The sequence below is a fragment of the Coniophora puteana genome, assembly GCF_000271625.1.
Source record: "Coniophora puteana RWD-64-598 SS2 unplaced genomic scaffold CONPUscaffold_1, whole genome shotgun sequence".
Classification (NCBI taxonomy): Eukaryota; Fungi; Basidiomycota; class Agaricomycetes; order Boletales; family Coniophoraceae; genus Coniophora; species Coniophora puteana.
The window spans coordinates 1876170-1891719 of NW_006913053.1; the positions used below are offsets into that span (position 1 = coordinate 1876170).

Consider the following 15550-nt stretch of genomic DNA (forward strand, 5'->3'; position numbering starts at 1 on the left):
AGATCGGCCTCTCCCTCTCCCTCCTCCTCCCCACTTCTTGGCCCCTCGACACGAATCTACCTGTCATATAACAACATGTTATTCGACACAAACGCCGCCCAGCACCTCAAGCCCTGGCTCGTCCGCACTCTCGAACCAATGTCCGTCATCGTCCATATCCATTGTCCTCGCGTCACTCATCCGCTTCCTTCTATTTAACAGATGCGACGCTGAGCCTGGCGCACTCGCAGAATACATTCTCGCATTGCTCAAGCACAACGCCCCAGAGAGCGAGATGCGCAAAGAGCTGACCGTGCAACTCGAAGAATTCCTCGAGAAAGGTCCGCAGTTTGTTCATCCCTTTTATTCGTCGCGCTGATGATAATGTATGCGCAGAGTGCGCCCCATTCATCAACACGCTCTTCACCGTCCTCCGCACCAAGTCCTACCTCCCCTACACCGCCGCCGACCCTCCCCCGTCCTCGCTTGGCTTCCCCTCGGGCTCAGCCCCAGCCGCTGGCTCCTCCGAGGGCGGCATTCCCATACCTATCGACGTCCTCATCCCCGGCTCGTCCACGTCCCCCGATTCGCGGGGACGGAAACGCAGCCTTGAGCCGGACCCTAATGCCGATGGCCGGATACCGAAAGGCCCGCGCATGAGCGAGGGGCAGTACTCACGCCATCAAAACGGACGAAGCGGTCAGTGGAGTGGTCATAATGGGCAGAATGGAATGGGTATGGATAATGGTATGGGTATGGGTATGGGTGTGGGTGCGGGCATGGGCATGGGTATGGGTATGGGTATGAACGGTCGGGGACCACAGCAGGGGTACCAGCCTCCAGACCGCAGGAAGGGCCTTTGCCGGGACTATCACAGTGCGTCCACCATCCCAAAGCTCATCGCGAACACTATTTTGCTAACATTGTGCAGGTAAGGGATACTGCTCTCGCGGTGCGATGTGCAAGTACAGTCACGGCGACGAGGCTATGATGCTCTCCCAGATGCAGCAGCAGATGTTCCAGATTGGCCTCCCCTTCCTCCCCTTTATGCCCAACGGCGGCATGCCGTTCATGCCAGGCGCCCAGTACGACCCGCGCGAGGCTCAGATGGACATACGCCCTGTTGCCGGTCGCCAGCGGGCACCGCTCGCGCCGCGAGGAGAAGACGGCGTTCCGCAAGGCGCGGGTGAGCTGCCCGTTATCCAGGATCTCACGCCTCAACAAAACGACCAGCAGCATGGACAGCGTCAGAATGGGAACACTGCGCCCAATGTTGACGGGCAAGTGCAGCCGCCACCAGCGAGTGGCCCCATGGATGTCGAACCCGCCGCCATGGGCACAGCCATGGGTATGGGTCCGCAGGGCATGATGGGGATGAACACGGGTATGGCTCCGCCAGGCCAGCATCACCACCCACAGCAGCTAGGAGGCCATACCCGTGGCGGCTCGCGAGGCGGGCGCGGCGTGTTCAATGGCGACGCGCAAAGCTTCCGCCCCGGCAAGCGCGTGGGCGACAAGACGCTCGTGGTCGAGAAGATTCCCGAGGAGAAGCTGGCGCTCGAGAGCGTCAACGACTGGTTCAAGCGCTTCGGGACGGTCACGAACGTCGCCATCGACGCGCGCAGCGCCAAGGCGCTCGTCAGCTTCGCGGAGCACGACCAGGCGCACGCGGCGTGGAAGAGCGAGGACGCGGTGTTTGGGAATCGGTTCGTCAAGGTGTTTTGGCACAGGCCGATGGAGGGGCACGGGGAGGTGGGCAGGAAGGCGCTCGCGGCGTCCGCGACGGCTGTTGCGGGTCTGGGCAAAGAGGTGCCGAAGCCGACGCCAGCGCCGACCCCGAAGCCTGTCGATGGGCAGCCGAAGCGGCCGGTGGCTGCTTCGCAGGCGTCGCAGGAGCTTGCCGCTAAGCAGAAGCTCCTCGAGGGCCAGATTGAGGAACAGAAGAAGCTCATGGCTGAGCTGGCTACGGCGTCTGCGGACGAGAAGAAGACTATCATGGCGCGCCTGCGCAAGTTGGGAGAGGAGATGACGGCGCCGTCGTCGTCGTCGAAGCCTTCGACCCCGACGCCGGAAAGCGGAGATGCTATCATGTCGTCAGTGTCTCAAGAGGAGCGCAGCAAACGCGAGCAGCTGGATAAAGAGCTGGAGATGCACGGTGCGGGCGAGTCCACCGAGGACCTCAAGGCGACTCTGGCCAAGCTCAAGGAGGAGGTGTGTAGATCTACTTCACTCGGCTTATGCTCACGGTCAACGCTAACTCTCCCATCTCTTAGGCTGCCAGTCTTGGGATTGCCGAGCAGGGTGAAGCGCCTCCTGCCCCGTGGCGAGGACGCGGACGCGGGCGCGCTCGTGGCCGGGCACCCTTCTATAGGGGCGCTGCCTGGAGCGGTCCGCCCCGCGGCAGCATGAAGCTCGACAACCGGCCCAAGAAGCTGCTCCTCAAGGGCGTATCTGCCAACAACGTCCAGGCCGTTCGCGACTGGTACGAGGTAAGCACAGCTTGTGCCTCGTATGTACCGGCTTTCGCCAACATCATCTTTTTTTATTGCTCGTGTTCGCAGCTGTCAGGCCAGGTGGACTCGGTGGAGACGGGCGAGAGCGACGAAGTCGTTGTGGCGTTCAAGACGCGTGCTGCGGCCGAGCAGGCGCTCGCCAAGGGCCAGGACGTGCCCAGCGTCGGACAGGTGCAGATCTCGTGGCACGCAACGGCCCCGCCGCCGAGTGGCGCCATCAAACCGCAGCAACAACAGCAGCAGCAACGGGTGTCTAAAGATAAGACGTCGTCAACGAACGACACGCAGCATGATGGGGCACACGAGGAGGGGCATGACGCATCGCATAATGATCGTAATGACGAGGAGGTCGTCGCGAGCGGATGGGGCGCCGAAGGCGACGACGGGATGGGGATGATGTAATATATTATTCTTCCTTGTATTGTTTGTTTGTTTTCTTTCGCTTTTCGTTCATGAACCAAACGGAGCTCAAGATCCCTACGGGGCAGCACGATGCCCTCGAGGCACGATGCTTTAAAAAGTTTACCTCCTCTCGACGTGTGTGATCTGAGTGGCCTCAGCTTTCTTAGTGATGGGCAAGTTCAACGTGTGTGATCAGACTGGCCTTAACTTTCCTAGCGATGGACAAGTTCGATAGGTGAGAATGTTATGAGTCGTTGTCAAAGTGCTACAAGCGGTCAACTCGGCAATCTATGGATACAAGGTAATATCTACAAGCAAAAACCAAGGTAAATGCGATAATATACAGTGTAAATTAGGATGATATGCAGTCAGTCCATCTCGACCGGCGTCGAAATTTGCAAGGTGACAAGATGTCAAAATATCAAGGTTAGTATCAAGTTGAATCGCTGTTCAGCATCACCGAGCGCATCGTGCTCGCGAGTCCATCCACTTGTCCCTCAGTCTCGTCTTCGTCGTCGGCTAACTCGCCAGGATCCTCACAGTCAACGGAGGGCTCCGAACGGAGTAGGGCTTTTGATCTGGGACGGAAATGTTTGTCTATTTATCATGTTTGCGGTCAATATCCGTTGTTTGCCAATAGCGGAAACCAATGTCAAAGATACTCACCAGTGACGTGGTCGTCGTACAGTCTCGCAAACCCACCCTTGTTCACGAGCGTGCTCGTGCGGTCAAGTGTGACGATCTCAGGGAGTTTGCCGTCGGTACGCCCAGAGAGAGCGGGAAACGGCGCCGACGATCTGCGCAGGAGGAGGCTGCCATCATCATCGCCGGAGAAGAGCCCGTCAAGACCGTTGTGCACGGGCGAGTTCTTCTTGTGCTTCCTGGCACGAGAGCTGAGCTTGCGATAAGGTGCGATGCCCTTGGTCCGCGTGGTCCGAGACTTGGTCGCCGATGTTCTCAGGGTACTGCCTGTGTCCCATGGTGCAATTTCGCCGTTCGCATCATCAAAGTTTAGTACCTCGAGTTCGAGAAGGGACATGCCCCGAGCCAGGCTTTCTTTAGCTACCAGAGCAGGGGTCCGTGGGGCTTGTATAGCGTCCTCGTCGAAAATCGTTGGTGGGGTGTAAGACGAGCTTCCCAAGTCGGGGAGAGCAATCGAGCGCGTCTTTCCAAGTTGCGGCGAAGCTGCGTCAGCCTGCGCTGCCGAGATAGGCGTAAGAGCAGAGTCGTCGACCAAGAGTTCGTTTATAGAGGCTGCAGAGATCTCCTGAATGTTCGCAGCATTGGTGTAGTCCTCAGCTAATCGACCGGCCGAGGATATACGGCAATTAGGGACATCGATCGTATTCATCCTTTGTACTGGCTCATTCGTAAGGTGATGCGTCAGTGCCTCCGGTGACTGATAGCAGCTCATAGGCACCGGAGATGCACAACAAAAAGAAAACGCGGCGCTCGTCATAGACACATCCCGAGTAGAGGCGCGAGACATTTGATCGATCGTCATAGGGAGAGAGCGACGCCCGAAGCTGGTAGTTGGAGATTGCATCTCGACTGAGGCCACTGATACCTGTTTGCGAGAAGAAGCCGTTGGCTTTGCTCTAGCTGTAGCATCTCGTTCATAGCGTTCATCGATAGACATGTGGCGCGAGTCCCTTCGCAAAGGTGCATGTAGCTTTCGCATGTAACGTGGTGCCTGCCTTGCAAGTACAGGATGCATTGAAGTTTTCTCTGCCAATGCAAGGTTCCAAACAGGTTTGTCGACGTCCATGAGCAAGGAGTCCACAGACGACGCGCTCATATGCTGTTAACAGGATTGACTGTATGTCATTGTACGGTGGCAAACAACGTACCCTAGGCAGTTCTTGCTTTTTCTGATTAATGTCATTAGGAGGCGTCCTATGTCGAGAACCAGGTAACTGAGCTCACCTGGTTTTTTCTTCTACGGGGTTTTCCATGCTTCTTGCGAGAGAGATTTTGTTTAACAAACTCATCTGAGGCCAGATTATTGTATGTCTTCGGCCGATATCCATTGCGACCCCAGCCAACAGACTGACGCTTGACATCGTAGAGACGGCTAACAAGAGACTTTCCATTTGATGGGCATTCATGGCTGAACAATCCTTCCTCGGTCTTTCGGCGTGGAAAGGATGGGGTGTTCAGAAGCCCGGTCCACTTGCTGGTTGCAGCTGAACGAGGGTCACCGTGGATGCCACGATGCGTATTTCGAGGCTCGTGGTTAGAAGTCAAGGTTTGAGGACCACGAGAGAAGCCGACATGAGATGTTACGCGACCAAGAAGACCAGTCATCCAGGTGGTAATTATCTGAGGAAAGGGCCTTGGAGAGAGGCTAAGATGTAAAGCACTAGCGGGGAGAAAACAAGGTGTGGTATGGGCCCCCTGACTTATAAGTACAAGCACGCGCCAATCATCTGATCGAGAGAAACAAAAGGAGTCACTGTTACATGTTTCGGCTCGACGCCATAGGGCAACCATAGGGGCTTCTATTTACGACACAATCATACGTCGGATTGGGCTTCGAGGATTACTGCAAGATCCAACTCCATAATCTTCAACTCCGTAAGTTTACGAAGAGTCGAAGATGGAAATTCATTTCAAAATGCCGCCGAGATGTTTAAGAGACATTAAATAACGCCACAGGGAATGTTGGACGCCACCGTAGGATCCCGTTATGATTATCTGTGAAATATGGCTAACTCGACAAACACTAGTCATAGTAATAAGTCAGGAAATGATAGCCTATCATCCCGCATCACTTGAAGGTCCCTCATATATTATCTCGGCATCGTCTTGAACAATGAAGCTCCCATACTCATATTCATCTGGCTCCCCGTCTGTTCGGACAGGGGAACTTGAAACGAGGGGCCTTCGTCGCATGGTCTCATTGTGGAGGTACGGGCCTCCTCGCACGGGTCGGTTGGCGAATAACGGACCTCCGAGAGGAGCCTGCGTCATCAGACCCTGACGATATGCCACTGTCTGGTCATAGGACGGCGAGACCTGCGTCTCGGGAGGTTCCTGTAGGAAACGCCGGTCGGACTCGCTCTCTTGGTCGTCGTCCGAACATGATGCGCCCTCGGACACCTCGTCGCCCGAGTGAGCTGCTTCACCATTAAGCCACGCGTTGTACTTCATCCGTATGCGTTGACGCTTCATCCGCGGTGGAGGAGGCGCTTGCACAGGCGCAGGCGAATCAGGGTCCTCGGAGTTTCTACGCTGAAGTCGTTTTTGAGGTGGGGGAGGCATGCTCGGCGACGAGTCCACCATTGCAGGACGCCTCTTGAGGCGGGGCTGCCCCAAGGGACGGACGGCGAAGGTAGCTTCGGGGAAGGCATGTTCAGGGGAAGATGTGTTGTCCAAGGCCGAGAGTCCAACGAGGGGTGATGACGATCCGGGCTCGACTATGATAACACTATCATCAAACATTCTGGCTCTGGTAGATGTTGGACGCTCTATAATATTACGCTTTGACGGAGTTTGATATGGTGGCACTGATGCTTTCTGGGACGAGTGCTTTGGAGCCATTGGGGAGGAATCAACGATATGAATATCGGGGTCTTCGTCGCTTTCAATGAGCCAGGCCATGCTTTTTGGCGGAGACACCAGATCCGAGTCTTGAGCAAGCGGGCGTTGAACTGAATTCTTGTCTGAAGTGTTACTTGAGGTAGAGGCCTTCGATTGATCTATGTTTTTCCACGACGGGGATGCAGATCTTGAAGGGACGGGCGACGAAGTTAATTCAATAACATCATGCTTCTGGGCAGTAAGGGGCGATAGACGACGCTGTGATATACCAGATAGCTCCTCGTCATATGGCGGCAGAACTGACTGCTGCTGTGGACTACGTTCAGTTGAAGAAAGCGATAGGGATCGCTGGGTCCTTGCATTTGCCCGTGTTGTAGAGGAAGCGGACGTATCTGGTCTCCGCTTTGCTAAAAGTGTATCCTGTCCTAGGTTTAAGTCGTCTTCGTCGTCGATAACCTGGGGAAGTTGTTTCTTCTTTGCTGCTTTCTTCCGTGCCGTTGATGCCTTCTCGGGCTTTGAGGTAACAGTAGTCGCCGATTTACGTAGTTTAGCAGACTTTGTCTTCTTGCTGGAAGAGGTCTCCGCAGGAGTGGAAACTGTTCTTCGTATGTCTAATATGCCAGACTCGAGTTCCATATCTGTGGAATCATCCTCCCCTGCATCTTCGTTGAACACTCGTTTCTTCTTTTTCTTAGGCTTCTTGACGAGTAACTCTGCTACACTGACGAACCCAGTGGCAGCACCAGCAGGGATATTACGCGCTATATCATCATTACGCTTTCTCTTCTTTCCCTTTCCCGATGGATCGTCACCACCAACGGCCGAGGACTTTTTGCGAAGCAGAGGTACGTCCCGCGAATAAGCTTCAATTTCCATCACCTTCTCCAGGGGCTGGGGCTTAGCATGGTCAGGAAGTAGGCGAGGGACGTCCCCGTAAAGTTCTACTTGGTCACCCCGAACGATCGCTTTCTGTAGATCTTCGTATGTCTCTTGTGCTTTGTCCCAGTTTGCCTCCTCTCGAGTCTCGGCGAGCAAGACATGGACGTAACCCGCCCGTTTGCGACCTGTGCGCCCAACTCGTTGAAGCTTGAAAACGCTGAGTTATTGTTGACTATGTTCAAATATATCACACACCATGCGAATGGGAGTCTTCTGAGCATCGTAACACACGATCATATCAACTTCGCCGATATCCAATCCTTCTTCGCCGATGGATGTTGACACTAGAACATTGAAGGTTCCGTCCTTAAACTTCTGGATTGTCTGCTCGCAGAGTCAATATGGGGACTGAGTACACGGGCTGATGCGAACTGACTTGTAGCTGCTCTTTTTGAGCAAAACCTTTCCTACCTGACTTGTCGGTGCCTTGTCCGATAAACCTCGTCGCCCGGATGAGGGGATTTTCTTGGTTGAGCACATTCACCACCTCGTCGACGCAGTCTCGGAATGTAATGAAGACCATCGCACGTGTGTCTTCACCGCCATCCTCATCCTCACCCATTCTTGTACCAAAGTGCTGCACGAGGAGGTCTTTTAACAGCTCCATTTTAGGATGAAGGGAAGATCCGTGGTCGAGCTGTGTCTGTAGTTCACGCGCGAGTGCCTTGAAGTCGTCGCCTTCTGCTATCTTCTTACTCGCTGAATTCCCACTAGCAAACTCCTGAAGCGAGTGATAGCACATGCTGGCGCTGCTTTCGAGCTATATAAATGCGGTAAAGAACAGTTTTTTGAAGAGTGCTCAGCCTATGACGTACAAGGTAGCCCATACATCGAGCTAAATTCGATAGTCTGGAAAGCGCTCCCATGGCCCATTTTTGAGAGTTGCGCTGGGCTCCTATTTGCTGGACGAGGGCTGTGCATCGATACGGGTGCAGCTTGACCATGTCCAGAGGCGGAAGGATGCTAGCGTTTATAAGGGGTTTGCCGACGTTCTAAGCCAGTAAGGGTGAAGTTATACACTCTTTCTGACTTAGCATACCTCCATCACCCTCTTCAGCAATGACTTGGCTCTCTCGATGTCCTCTGACATATGCACAATGTGCTGTTTTATCTCCTGTTGGATAACATTTGAGCACCTTAACATACTTCATGGGTTCGATACCATGCCTTTTTGTGCATATATTCTATGAGGTCGAGACTGGCTTCGTTCCGTATTTCGATTCGGCTGATGTGAAGTGAATCCACGATCGCCTGAACTGCTTCTGGGTTGCTGCCCGGAGTGGCAGTTAGAGCAAGGACCCGAAAATGCGGGTTCTTCGCCATGAGATATCGCACTACCTGGGCATAAGCGTAATCTCCTGTGCCCTTGTGTGCCTCGTCTAACGGAATGTCAGAGGAAAGTATACAGAAACAAGGAACAGCGACCTGCCTACGACTAGGAGAACGATACTTCCGGGATCACAATTGTCACTTATCAAATCGTTGAGTAGCGTTTGTGGTGTCATGTAGAAGACGCGCTTCGTTTCCCACTGTATAGAGTAAGGTCAGGCGGGTGTGAAGATATCTTGATCGGTCATACCATTTGCGACCTGTATGGCCTAGGGTTGTTGCCTGTAAGTTCTACAGCGTCACTCCCCGGTATACCACATGTTTTGTGGCATGCGTCAATCTGTTGAGCCACTAGGGGCTTCGTTGGTGCCACGAATACGACCTTTCCCTCCGGAAACCAGCGATAATCTAGACGATCAGCGATGAGTGAATCCAGGAGTAACGGTTCACATACAGTTAAGCATGACGACTCCAGCTATGAACGTCTTGCCCAGGCCCGTTGGTAGAGCTACTAACGTATTATCAAATAAACAATGCCGTACGATATTATATTGATAGTCTCTCCTGGGCTTATTTAGCGGATATATCCAATGTTTGGCCTCAAGCATGTCTACATGCAATTTCATGGGCGGAGGCTACGCAACATGAGCATATACACGATTTGATGTTAGGAGATGTTCTTACCGGGCTATACAAGAAAAAGCGTGCCGCACGAGTGTTATCGCATCATGATCAGGATACAAGTGGCACCAAGAACGCACCCTACTACAACATGTTCAGCACGAAGCATTATTCAGGGTAATCGTGCTTACCTGGAACGAAAGGAGCAGGAAATTGCTCAAACTCAACGTTCTCTTCTGCCTCGTCAGCGTCTTCATCCACATCTTTCAAAGCCTTTCCCTTGCCCTTGGCAGACTTGGGCTTCTTCCACCCGGACTTCGCAAATTCGGTGTGATCCCATTGCTTTGTCTGAGGGGCTTGCTGGCCAAATGAGTTGTTTCGAGAGGAAGGTTTGAGTGTATGCGCGCTCTTTGGCTTAGAGGTGCTGGCCTTCTTTGAATGTGTTGTCGGCTGGAGCACATCACCATGTAGAGTCCTTTGGACCGTATTTGAAGGACGTGAGGGACCTGCGACAGACTGGGGTTTCCTCTGGTCCGCAGCATTACTCATGGCATCAAGTTTCCGAAGCTCATCGTCTGGTATATCAAAGGAAAAGTCGTCAAACATGTCATCTGATTCGGTATGCTTGGGAGGAGCTGGCTTTGGTTGTTGAGCCGGCGGATTAGGAGGTTGAGAGGTGGAATAGGCGGCCTCGATCTCGTCCAAGCCGTTGAGGACAACAGAGTCAAAAGGATCATCGTCATAATAATCGCTTGAGCTCATGCTGAACAAGCCAACAGGGGGAGAGCAGGACGCCGAGATGGATGGTCCTGTGTCCAGGGAGGGGGAACGGAGGGACGCGCTCGCCGCCATTTGTCGCGTGCGCGTTTCGGCGGATCACCTGACTTGGGTACGGAACTAGTGACCTGATCCTGCCTTTGTGGACCCCTTCGCACACCATTTACCAGTGTCTAGCCACTAGTGCCGTCATGTCCGCAGAAACAGTAGATCGGTGGAACGCGATACCCATGGTCCGTCAAGACGCCAGTTCATCCCAAGCCAACGCCGCACACGAGAAGGTACCCTGCATTACTTTCTGGCCGTCTGAGATCCAGTCCATACTGCCCTCTTCCTTCTCTCCCATCCCTCTAGCGCCCACGCCCGGATGATGCAATGGACGATGATGATGATGATGATGACGGCGACGACAATATGTCCATCGTCTCTCGGTCACCATCTCCTCCCCTTCCTGGCGAAAGCGACATAACCAAGTATGACGAGTACATACGCAAACCAGAGCAGGAGGTCATCACTGTTGAGACCAAAATCAAGAGCTCTAACGTGGGTTTCGCATTACTCGCGAGACTTGGATGGAAAGAGGGACAGCCTCTAGGCTTATCGCCTGACGGTAAGCTTGTACCCACGTTGCGACGGATTGCTCCTCAGCCATTGTAGCGCGGGTCGACCCCATCCCATTCAACGTCAAAAATGACGCTACCGGGCTGGGAAAGATAAACCAGGACGTTGAGATGATCGAGACAACCGTCTCTCAGCGGCGAGAGCTAGACTCCGAACGCATGCGCAAAGAGACTGCTGACCAGCGTAAAGCGCGAGAGGTACGCATCTGTTAGTCAGCATTGAAACACACTGACTGACGGTTTGTCTGAAAGGACTCCATGGCTAAGAAAGAGGCGGTCAAAGCTGAAATTGCAGACACGCTACGGGCCTTTTATTGCTCGCTCTGCGAGAAACAGTTCCAAACCGTAGCCCAATATGATGAGCATACTAATTCGTATGCTCACCATCATAAAGCGCGTTTCCGGGACATGCAGCAGTCAGCTCAGCGTATGGTCTCCCAGGAAGAGGTTGATAAACGGAAGGAAAAGGAGAGAAAGAGGGAAGAGAAAGAACTGAGGAAGCTCGCAAAGGCACAAGGGATCAAGTTTGCGAAGCCAGCTACAACGTCGACTTCAACACCCTTAGCTCCCGCTACGGCAGCACCCCCAGATGCCACTTCTGAACCGAAGCCGCCGGCTACTGGTTTCAAAAAAGCTGGCTGGGCTTCGGTCAGTTCTGTGGCGGAGCCCAGCCCCAGCAGATTTGCTGCGGCTCCAGCTACTTCCTCACCACCCAACACAGTTCCGCCTTCATCTACTTCCGGTAAACACGCACCCGCACCCGCATTTCGAAACGCAGGCTGGACCTCTCTGGACACCCAAAGCTCCAGCTCGGCGACTCTTCCTCAGTCGTCCGCACCTCCGTCCGCGCCACCCCCGCCTCCCGAGTCAGGCCCGCCGCCACCGCCATACGCACCGCCGTCCAGTAGCGGATGGGCCTCCGTTTCTGCGGGCCCCTCAAACGCCCCTAGAGCTGGAGGGAACCACGCACCTCTAGCTCTCCCCGTCTCATCAGAAAGGCCTCAAGAGCCTTCATCCTCTTCACGAGGGTGGAGTTCTATTGCTTCCCCGGCTAATAATCCAGCACCTCCAGCACCATCACATTTACCCGCTCCTGATACCTTTCGAGCCCCTGTCCCAGAAGCAGTCGCACCTGCTCGGGATAGCAAGTCTTCGTGGCAACAGTGGAAAAAAGGGGGCGCGCCTAAACGGCGGTAGCGTACCTGCAGCTGTCAAACTATGAGCGCTGAGCATCGATGGCCTCCTGAATTGGGTGCTAGAATAATACCCAATGTTGCAACTTGCGTGCCAGAATAGGTGATTCGCTACTAGACATTAGTTCTAACTACAATTGATGGTGTTCGTTACGTTTAATTTTGAGCTGTATGTATATACGTTGCGAAAGCAAAAGAGAAAAAAGACAATAGTAGTGACAGTCTCAGGACATACTCAGCGCGAAAGTTCAGTAGAGTAGCTATGACAAGACAGTGGTCACAAGTGCGTAAGTAAAGAACATCACTCTGACTCCGAGGCAGAGTCGCTGTCGGAACCCGAGCTGGAGTCAGACGAACGCTCGCTGTCATCATCGTGTATCACCGCAGGAACCGAGTGGGCGGATGCGCTGCCCTGCTGCTCAAAGAGTTTCATCCGCTCCTCAAGCTTTCTAATCTTCTCCGCTTCGGCAGATTCATCCATGCTCTTCCGCTTCAATCCGCCCGTACCCGTGCCTTTACCCGTTCGAGCACGTTTGGCTGGTGGGGCGCGTATAGGACGAATGACGAAATTGTACAATTTGGTGAGGACGTGCGTAGGAAGAAGGTCAATTTCAAGCTCGATCTCTTCGGTACTCTGAGGACAGTTGGTTAGACCAGACGAATTGCCGTCGGACTTGTGAACAACACTTACATCACGGATTTCAGGAACACCTTCGTGAATGATTTGGATGACCTTCTCGAGCTTGGTACCGTCAAGTCGGCTAATGGTGTCACTCAGATCCTTCTTCTGTTCAAAGCTGAGCGTATCGTCCTCTTGGCTTGAAGTAGACTTCTTCTTGCGCTTGGTCGAGCCATTGCTGGCGGCGGCGGCCTTGGGCTTAGAAGTAGTGGACTTTGAAGTTGAAGCCACGGGGGCTAACTTCTCCTTCTTCTCCTTCTTCTTTTTCTCCTTTGGCACCGCCTTGTTCTTCAATGCAAGGAGATTGCCGCGCATGGACTCAATCTGGGCTTCAATAGAAGCAATAGCACCTGGCAACCACATCAGAAACGCCCCAGGGGAGAAGAACAAAAACTTACGAGCACGATCCTCATCCGTTGCCTCATCTTCCTCATACTCGTCCTCATCGCTACCCTCTTCCTTCAGAGGAGGCAAGTTCTTCCATTTCTCGTCGAACAGCTTCTGTAAATCTACACCAGCCTGGTTCACGGGCGTTCCAGAAGGGTTGAATAGGAAGCAGTTTCGAATCATGAGTTTGAAGTCCTCGTAGAACTTCATCACGTTCGGGTAGTCTCCACTATCAAGCTTCTTGCGCATAGTAGATAGATCCATAGGCTTCTTGATAATCTTGGGGTAAGAAGGTATATCAAGCGCAACATGGTCTGGCAATAGTCGTTGTGAGACATTCAAGTGAGCATAGCTGCACAAGACTTACCGACTGGTTCGTAAAATGGGTGAGCAATTGCCCAATGTTGCTTCTTATGGAGGTCCGTCAAGATCTTGCTACAGAACCTCAGCTGCTCCACAGTTCCATCATCCTTGACCCGTTTTGGTTTCCGAAGTTTCTTCGGGACATCGGCATAAGGCAAGTCCTTAGGGGGAGGAGGGTGGATTTCCCGCTTAGGACGACTGACTACAGCCTCAGACTCGTTTCTCCGGATCACGGGCACAGTGGCGGAGGGTCGTCTTGGGGGGGCTGCTTTCTTAACGGGCGGTGGGGGAGGTGGAGGGGTAGCTTGTTTCTTCACAACAGGGGGTTTAGGCTGCGCGGTGTGCATGAGAGACTTGTAATAGGATAGAAGCACGACTACTTACTGGGACTGCAGAGGGCAGCTGCTTGATTTGCTTGTCAAACACGGACTCTACGTGTTTACCAGCTTGTGAGATGACATGATCTGGACCATTGAAGGTGATGCAATTGCTGAAGATCAGCCGAACATCTGCGATGAACTCGTCTGCGGTATGATAGCGTGGATTAGCCGGGTTAGGGTCCGACTTCTGGGGAAGCGATGACGATAGCTTGCGCTCGACTGTGCTGAGGTCCATGGGATTCTTGATCACAGTGGGATAGTGGGGGATGTTGAGCGCAACTGGATCAACGGGGTAGAGGAAAGCAGCAGCGTCTTTAATCCTCTTGAGCTGCCGTACCGTAGACATGCAGTACTTGTGCTGCGCGGCCGTGAGGGGAAGAGAGCCGCTAGCTGCTGATGACGATGTAGGGAGAGAAGTCGGGCCAGCCATGACTGTATCGCCATTGGAGTGAACAGTCGACGCTGTTACAGGAGGGGGTGATGCAGTCTTCATCAGGGTCATAGCAGTCTTAAATCAGCACGCCTGGTGAGGGCGTACAAGATGAAAAGGGCTTACGTTAGCCAGAGACGACTGGTCAGCGTCAGAGAGCTTGCGCGCACGTTTGGCAGGGGGTGGCTTCTCATCATCCTCATCGGCATCTGGCCGTTCTCGTGGGGAATACTCTGCAGGAGTAGTATGGGAAGTAGAAGGCCCCGCAGAGTCAACGGTAGAGGTGGAGGCGTCCATAGGCATCGTTTCTCCTGTAGGCGAGCTAGCCTGCCCATTTGCCTGAGAAGTTGAAGCCATGTCTGCATCCGACTGTTCGTGGTGTATCCCGTTGATGCCATTGGTCGAGGCTGGGGTAGGAACAGGTGCAGAGGTGGCTTTGTCACCCTGCTCAGCCATTTTTACGTCCTCGAGGAGATCACCTTGAGGAGGAGGAGGCGTACCGTGGGGAGGGTGGACGGGAATGGTGGCTGCATACAATGCGAGAGAAAAAGATGAGATGGCAAAAGAAAAGAAAGAAACATGCAGATAAACTTGCCAGGGTCGAGAGGGGTAGAAAGCTCAGCACAAGTGGACAAGCTGCGTGTATTATCGGGTGGTGTAGGTACAAGCTCTAGTTTACTCGGGGGCGGGTGGGTGGCGTTGACGTCGTGCTGTGAGAGGGGCCCGTTGGTGGTGGCAGCTGCTGCGGTGAGGCCGAGTGAGACACGGAAGGGGATGAGACAAAGCGGCGACGCGTGGGAAAATGGGTCCGAGGCGACGGGAAAGCTACTCACCGTCTGTGCCGTTGGGCGCGGCGTGGATGGCGGAGTTAGGGGACGGCTTGTCGCTGGCCGTGACAGCGATTGGGGGACTCAGTTTTATGTCGGTCGCGTTCATGGAGGCGCGTGACCAGCCTGTCACGCAGCGTGACGGGGAGAGAGGGGAGGGAGATTTTGAGATTGGGGGATCGGAACTCAGTCATTGGGTCTTTATAGGCGACGGGAATTAAGGTTCGATCTCAAAACGGGTCCACCGAAATACTCAGTCCTTTTCATCACCCTCCTCGCACCGCCTATCCCCCTCGTCGCCCCCTACAACATCTCAATGTCTCAGCCCATCTTCCCCTACTCCTCTTCCTCTTCCTCCTCCGGGGTGTCCGCAAATACAGGTCTGGGCTGGTTTGCTCGCCATGCTGCAAAAAAAAGTTTCGGAAGAAACCGCCACGTCAGCCAACCGATCAACGCAAACACGTTTAAACAACCAAATTTCCGACTCCGCAACACCCGCTCGGCATACCACAAACAGTCACACACCAGCAGAATATGCGCAGTAAATAGAGAAAAGAGATACGTGTTT

General features: G+C 53.7%; 5 protein-coding genes across 5 annotated transcripts; 2 read left to right on the top strand and 3 right to left on the bottom strand.

The window, feature by feature from the left end:
- The first annotated feature begins 30 nt into the window (after positions 1-30).
- On the top strand, positions 31-3016 carry CONPUDRAFT_133927 (uncharacterized protein). Its single transcript, XM_007765106.1, has 6 exons — positions 31-140; positions 202-320; positions 376-855; positions 911-2190; positions 2253-2468; positions 2541-3016. Exons 1-6 carry the CDS (start codon positions 76-78, stop codon positions 2892-2894), a joined length of 2514 nt encoding a protein of 837 aa, XP_007763296.1. The 5' UTR covers positions 31-75; the 3' UTR covers positions 2895-3016.
- A 311-nt stretch (positions 3017-3327) lies between these two features.
- CONPUDRAFT_148591 (uncharacterized protein) lies at positions 3328-4245 on the bottom strand (the record flags this gene model as incomplete). Its single annotated transcript, XM_007765108.1, has 2 exons — positions 3328-3491; positions 3561-4245. 2 exons carry the CDS (start codon positions 4243-4245, stop codon positions 3328-3330), a joined length of 849 nt encoding a protein of 282 aa, XP_007763298.1.
- A 1405-nt stretch (positions 4246-5650) lies between these two features.
- CONPUDRAFT_95054 (P-loop containing nucleoside triphosphate hydrolase protein) lies at positions 5651-10088 on the bottom strand (the record flags this gene model as incomplete). The annotated part of the gene is made up of 11 exons (XM_007765109.1): positions 5651-7523; positions 7572-7700; positions 7753-8136; positions 8192-8368; positions 8416-8490; positions 8544-8755; positions 8806-8905; positions 8956-9113; positions 9160-9340; positions 9463-9470; positions 9518-10088. The coding sequence occupies 11 exons, from the start codon at positions 10086-10088 to the stop codon at positions 5655-5657; spliced, it is 3864 nt and encodes a 1287-aa protein (XP_007763299.1). The 3' UTR covers positions 5651-5654.
- A 191-nt stretch (positions 10089-10279) lies between these two features.
- CONPUDRAFT_133930 (uncharacterized protein) lies at positions 10280-11910 on the top strand (the record flags this gene model as incomplete). Its single annotated transcript, XM_007765111.1, has 5 exons — positions 10280-10384; positions 10458-10713; positions 10761-10921; positions 10976-11644; positions 11869-11910. The coding sequence occupies exons 1-5, from the start codon at positions 10295-10297 to the stop codon at positions 11908-11910; spliced, it is 1218 nt and encodes a 405-aa protein (XP_007763301.1). The 5' UTR covers positions 10280-10294.
- Positions 11911-11966: 56 nt separating this feature from the next.
- CONPUDRAFT_78836 (Bromodomain-containing protein) lies at positions 11967-15129 on the bottom strand. The gene is made up of 8 exons (XM_007764577.1): positions 14989-15129; positions 14751-14897; positions 14326-14682; positions 13730-14248; positions 13350-13677; positions 12994-13296; positions 12608-12945; positions 11967-12550 (listed from the first exon to the last, which is right to left on the bottom strand). The coding sequence occupies exons 4-8, from the start codon at positions 14225-14227 to the stop codon at positions 12218-12220; spliced, it is 1800 nt and encodes a 599-aa protein (XP_007762767.1). The 5' UTR covers positions 14228-14248; positions 14326-14682; positions 14751-14897; positions 14989-15129; the 3' UTR covers positions 11967-12217.
- Positions 15130-15550: the final 421 nt, after the last annotated feature.

Coding starts and splice junctions, on each gene's coding strand:
- CONPUDRAFT_78836 (XM_007764577.1), bottom strand. CDS start 14,227: ATGACCCTGATGAAGACTGCATCACCCCCTCCTGTAACAGCGTCGACT. Junction 12,946..12,993: donor AACGGATGAGGATCGTGCTC/GTAAGTTTTTGT, acceptor TGTGGTTGCCAG/GTGCTATTGCTTCTATTGAA. Junction 12,551..12,607: donor GTGTTCCTGAAATCCGTGAT/GTAAGTGTTGTT, acceptor AACTGTCCTCAG/AGTACCGAAGAGATCGAGCT.
- CONPUDRAFT_133927 (XM_007765106.1), top strand. CDS start 76: ATGTTATTCGACACAAACGCCGCCCAGCACCTCAAGCCCTGGCTCGTC. Junction 141..201: donor GTCCGCACTCTCGAACCAAT/GTCCGTCATCGT, acceptor TCTATTTAACAG/ATGCGACGCTGAGCCTGGCG. Junction 856..910: donor CCTTTGCCGGGACTATCACA/GTGCGTCCACCA, acceptor AACATTGTGCAG/GTAAGGGATACTGCTCTCGC.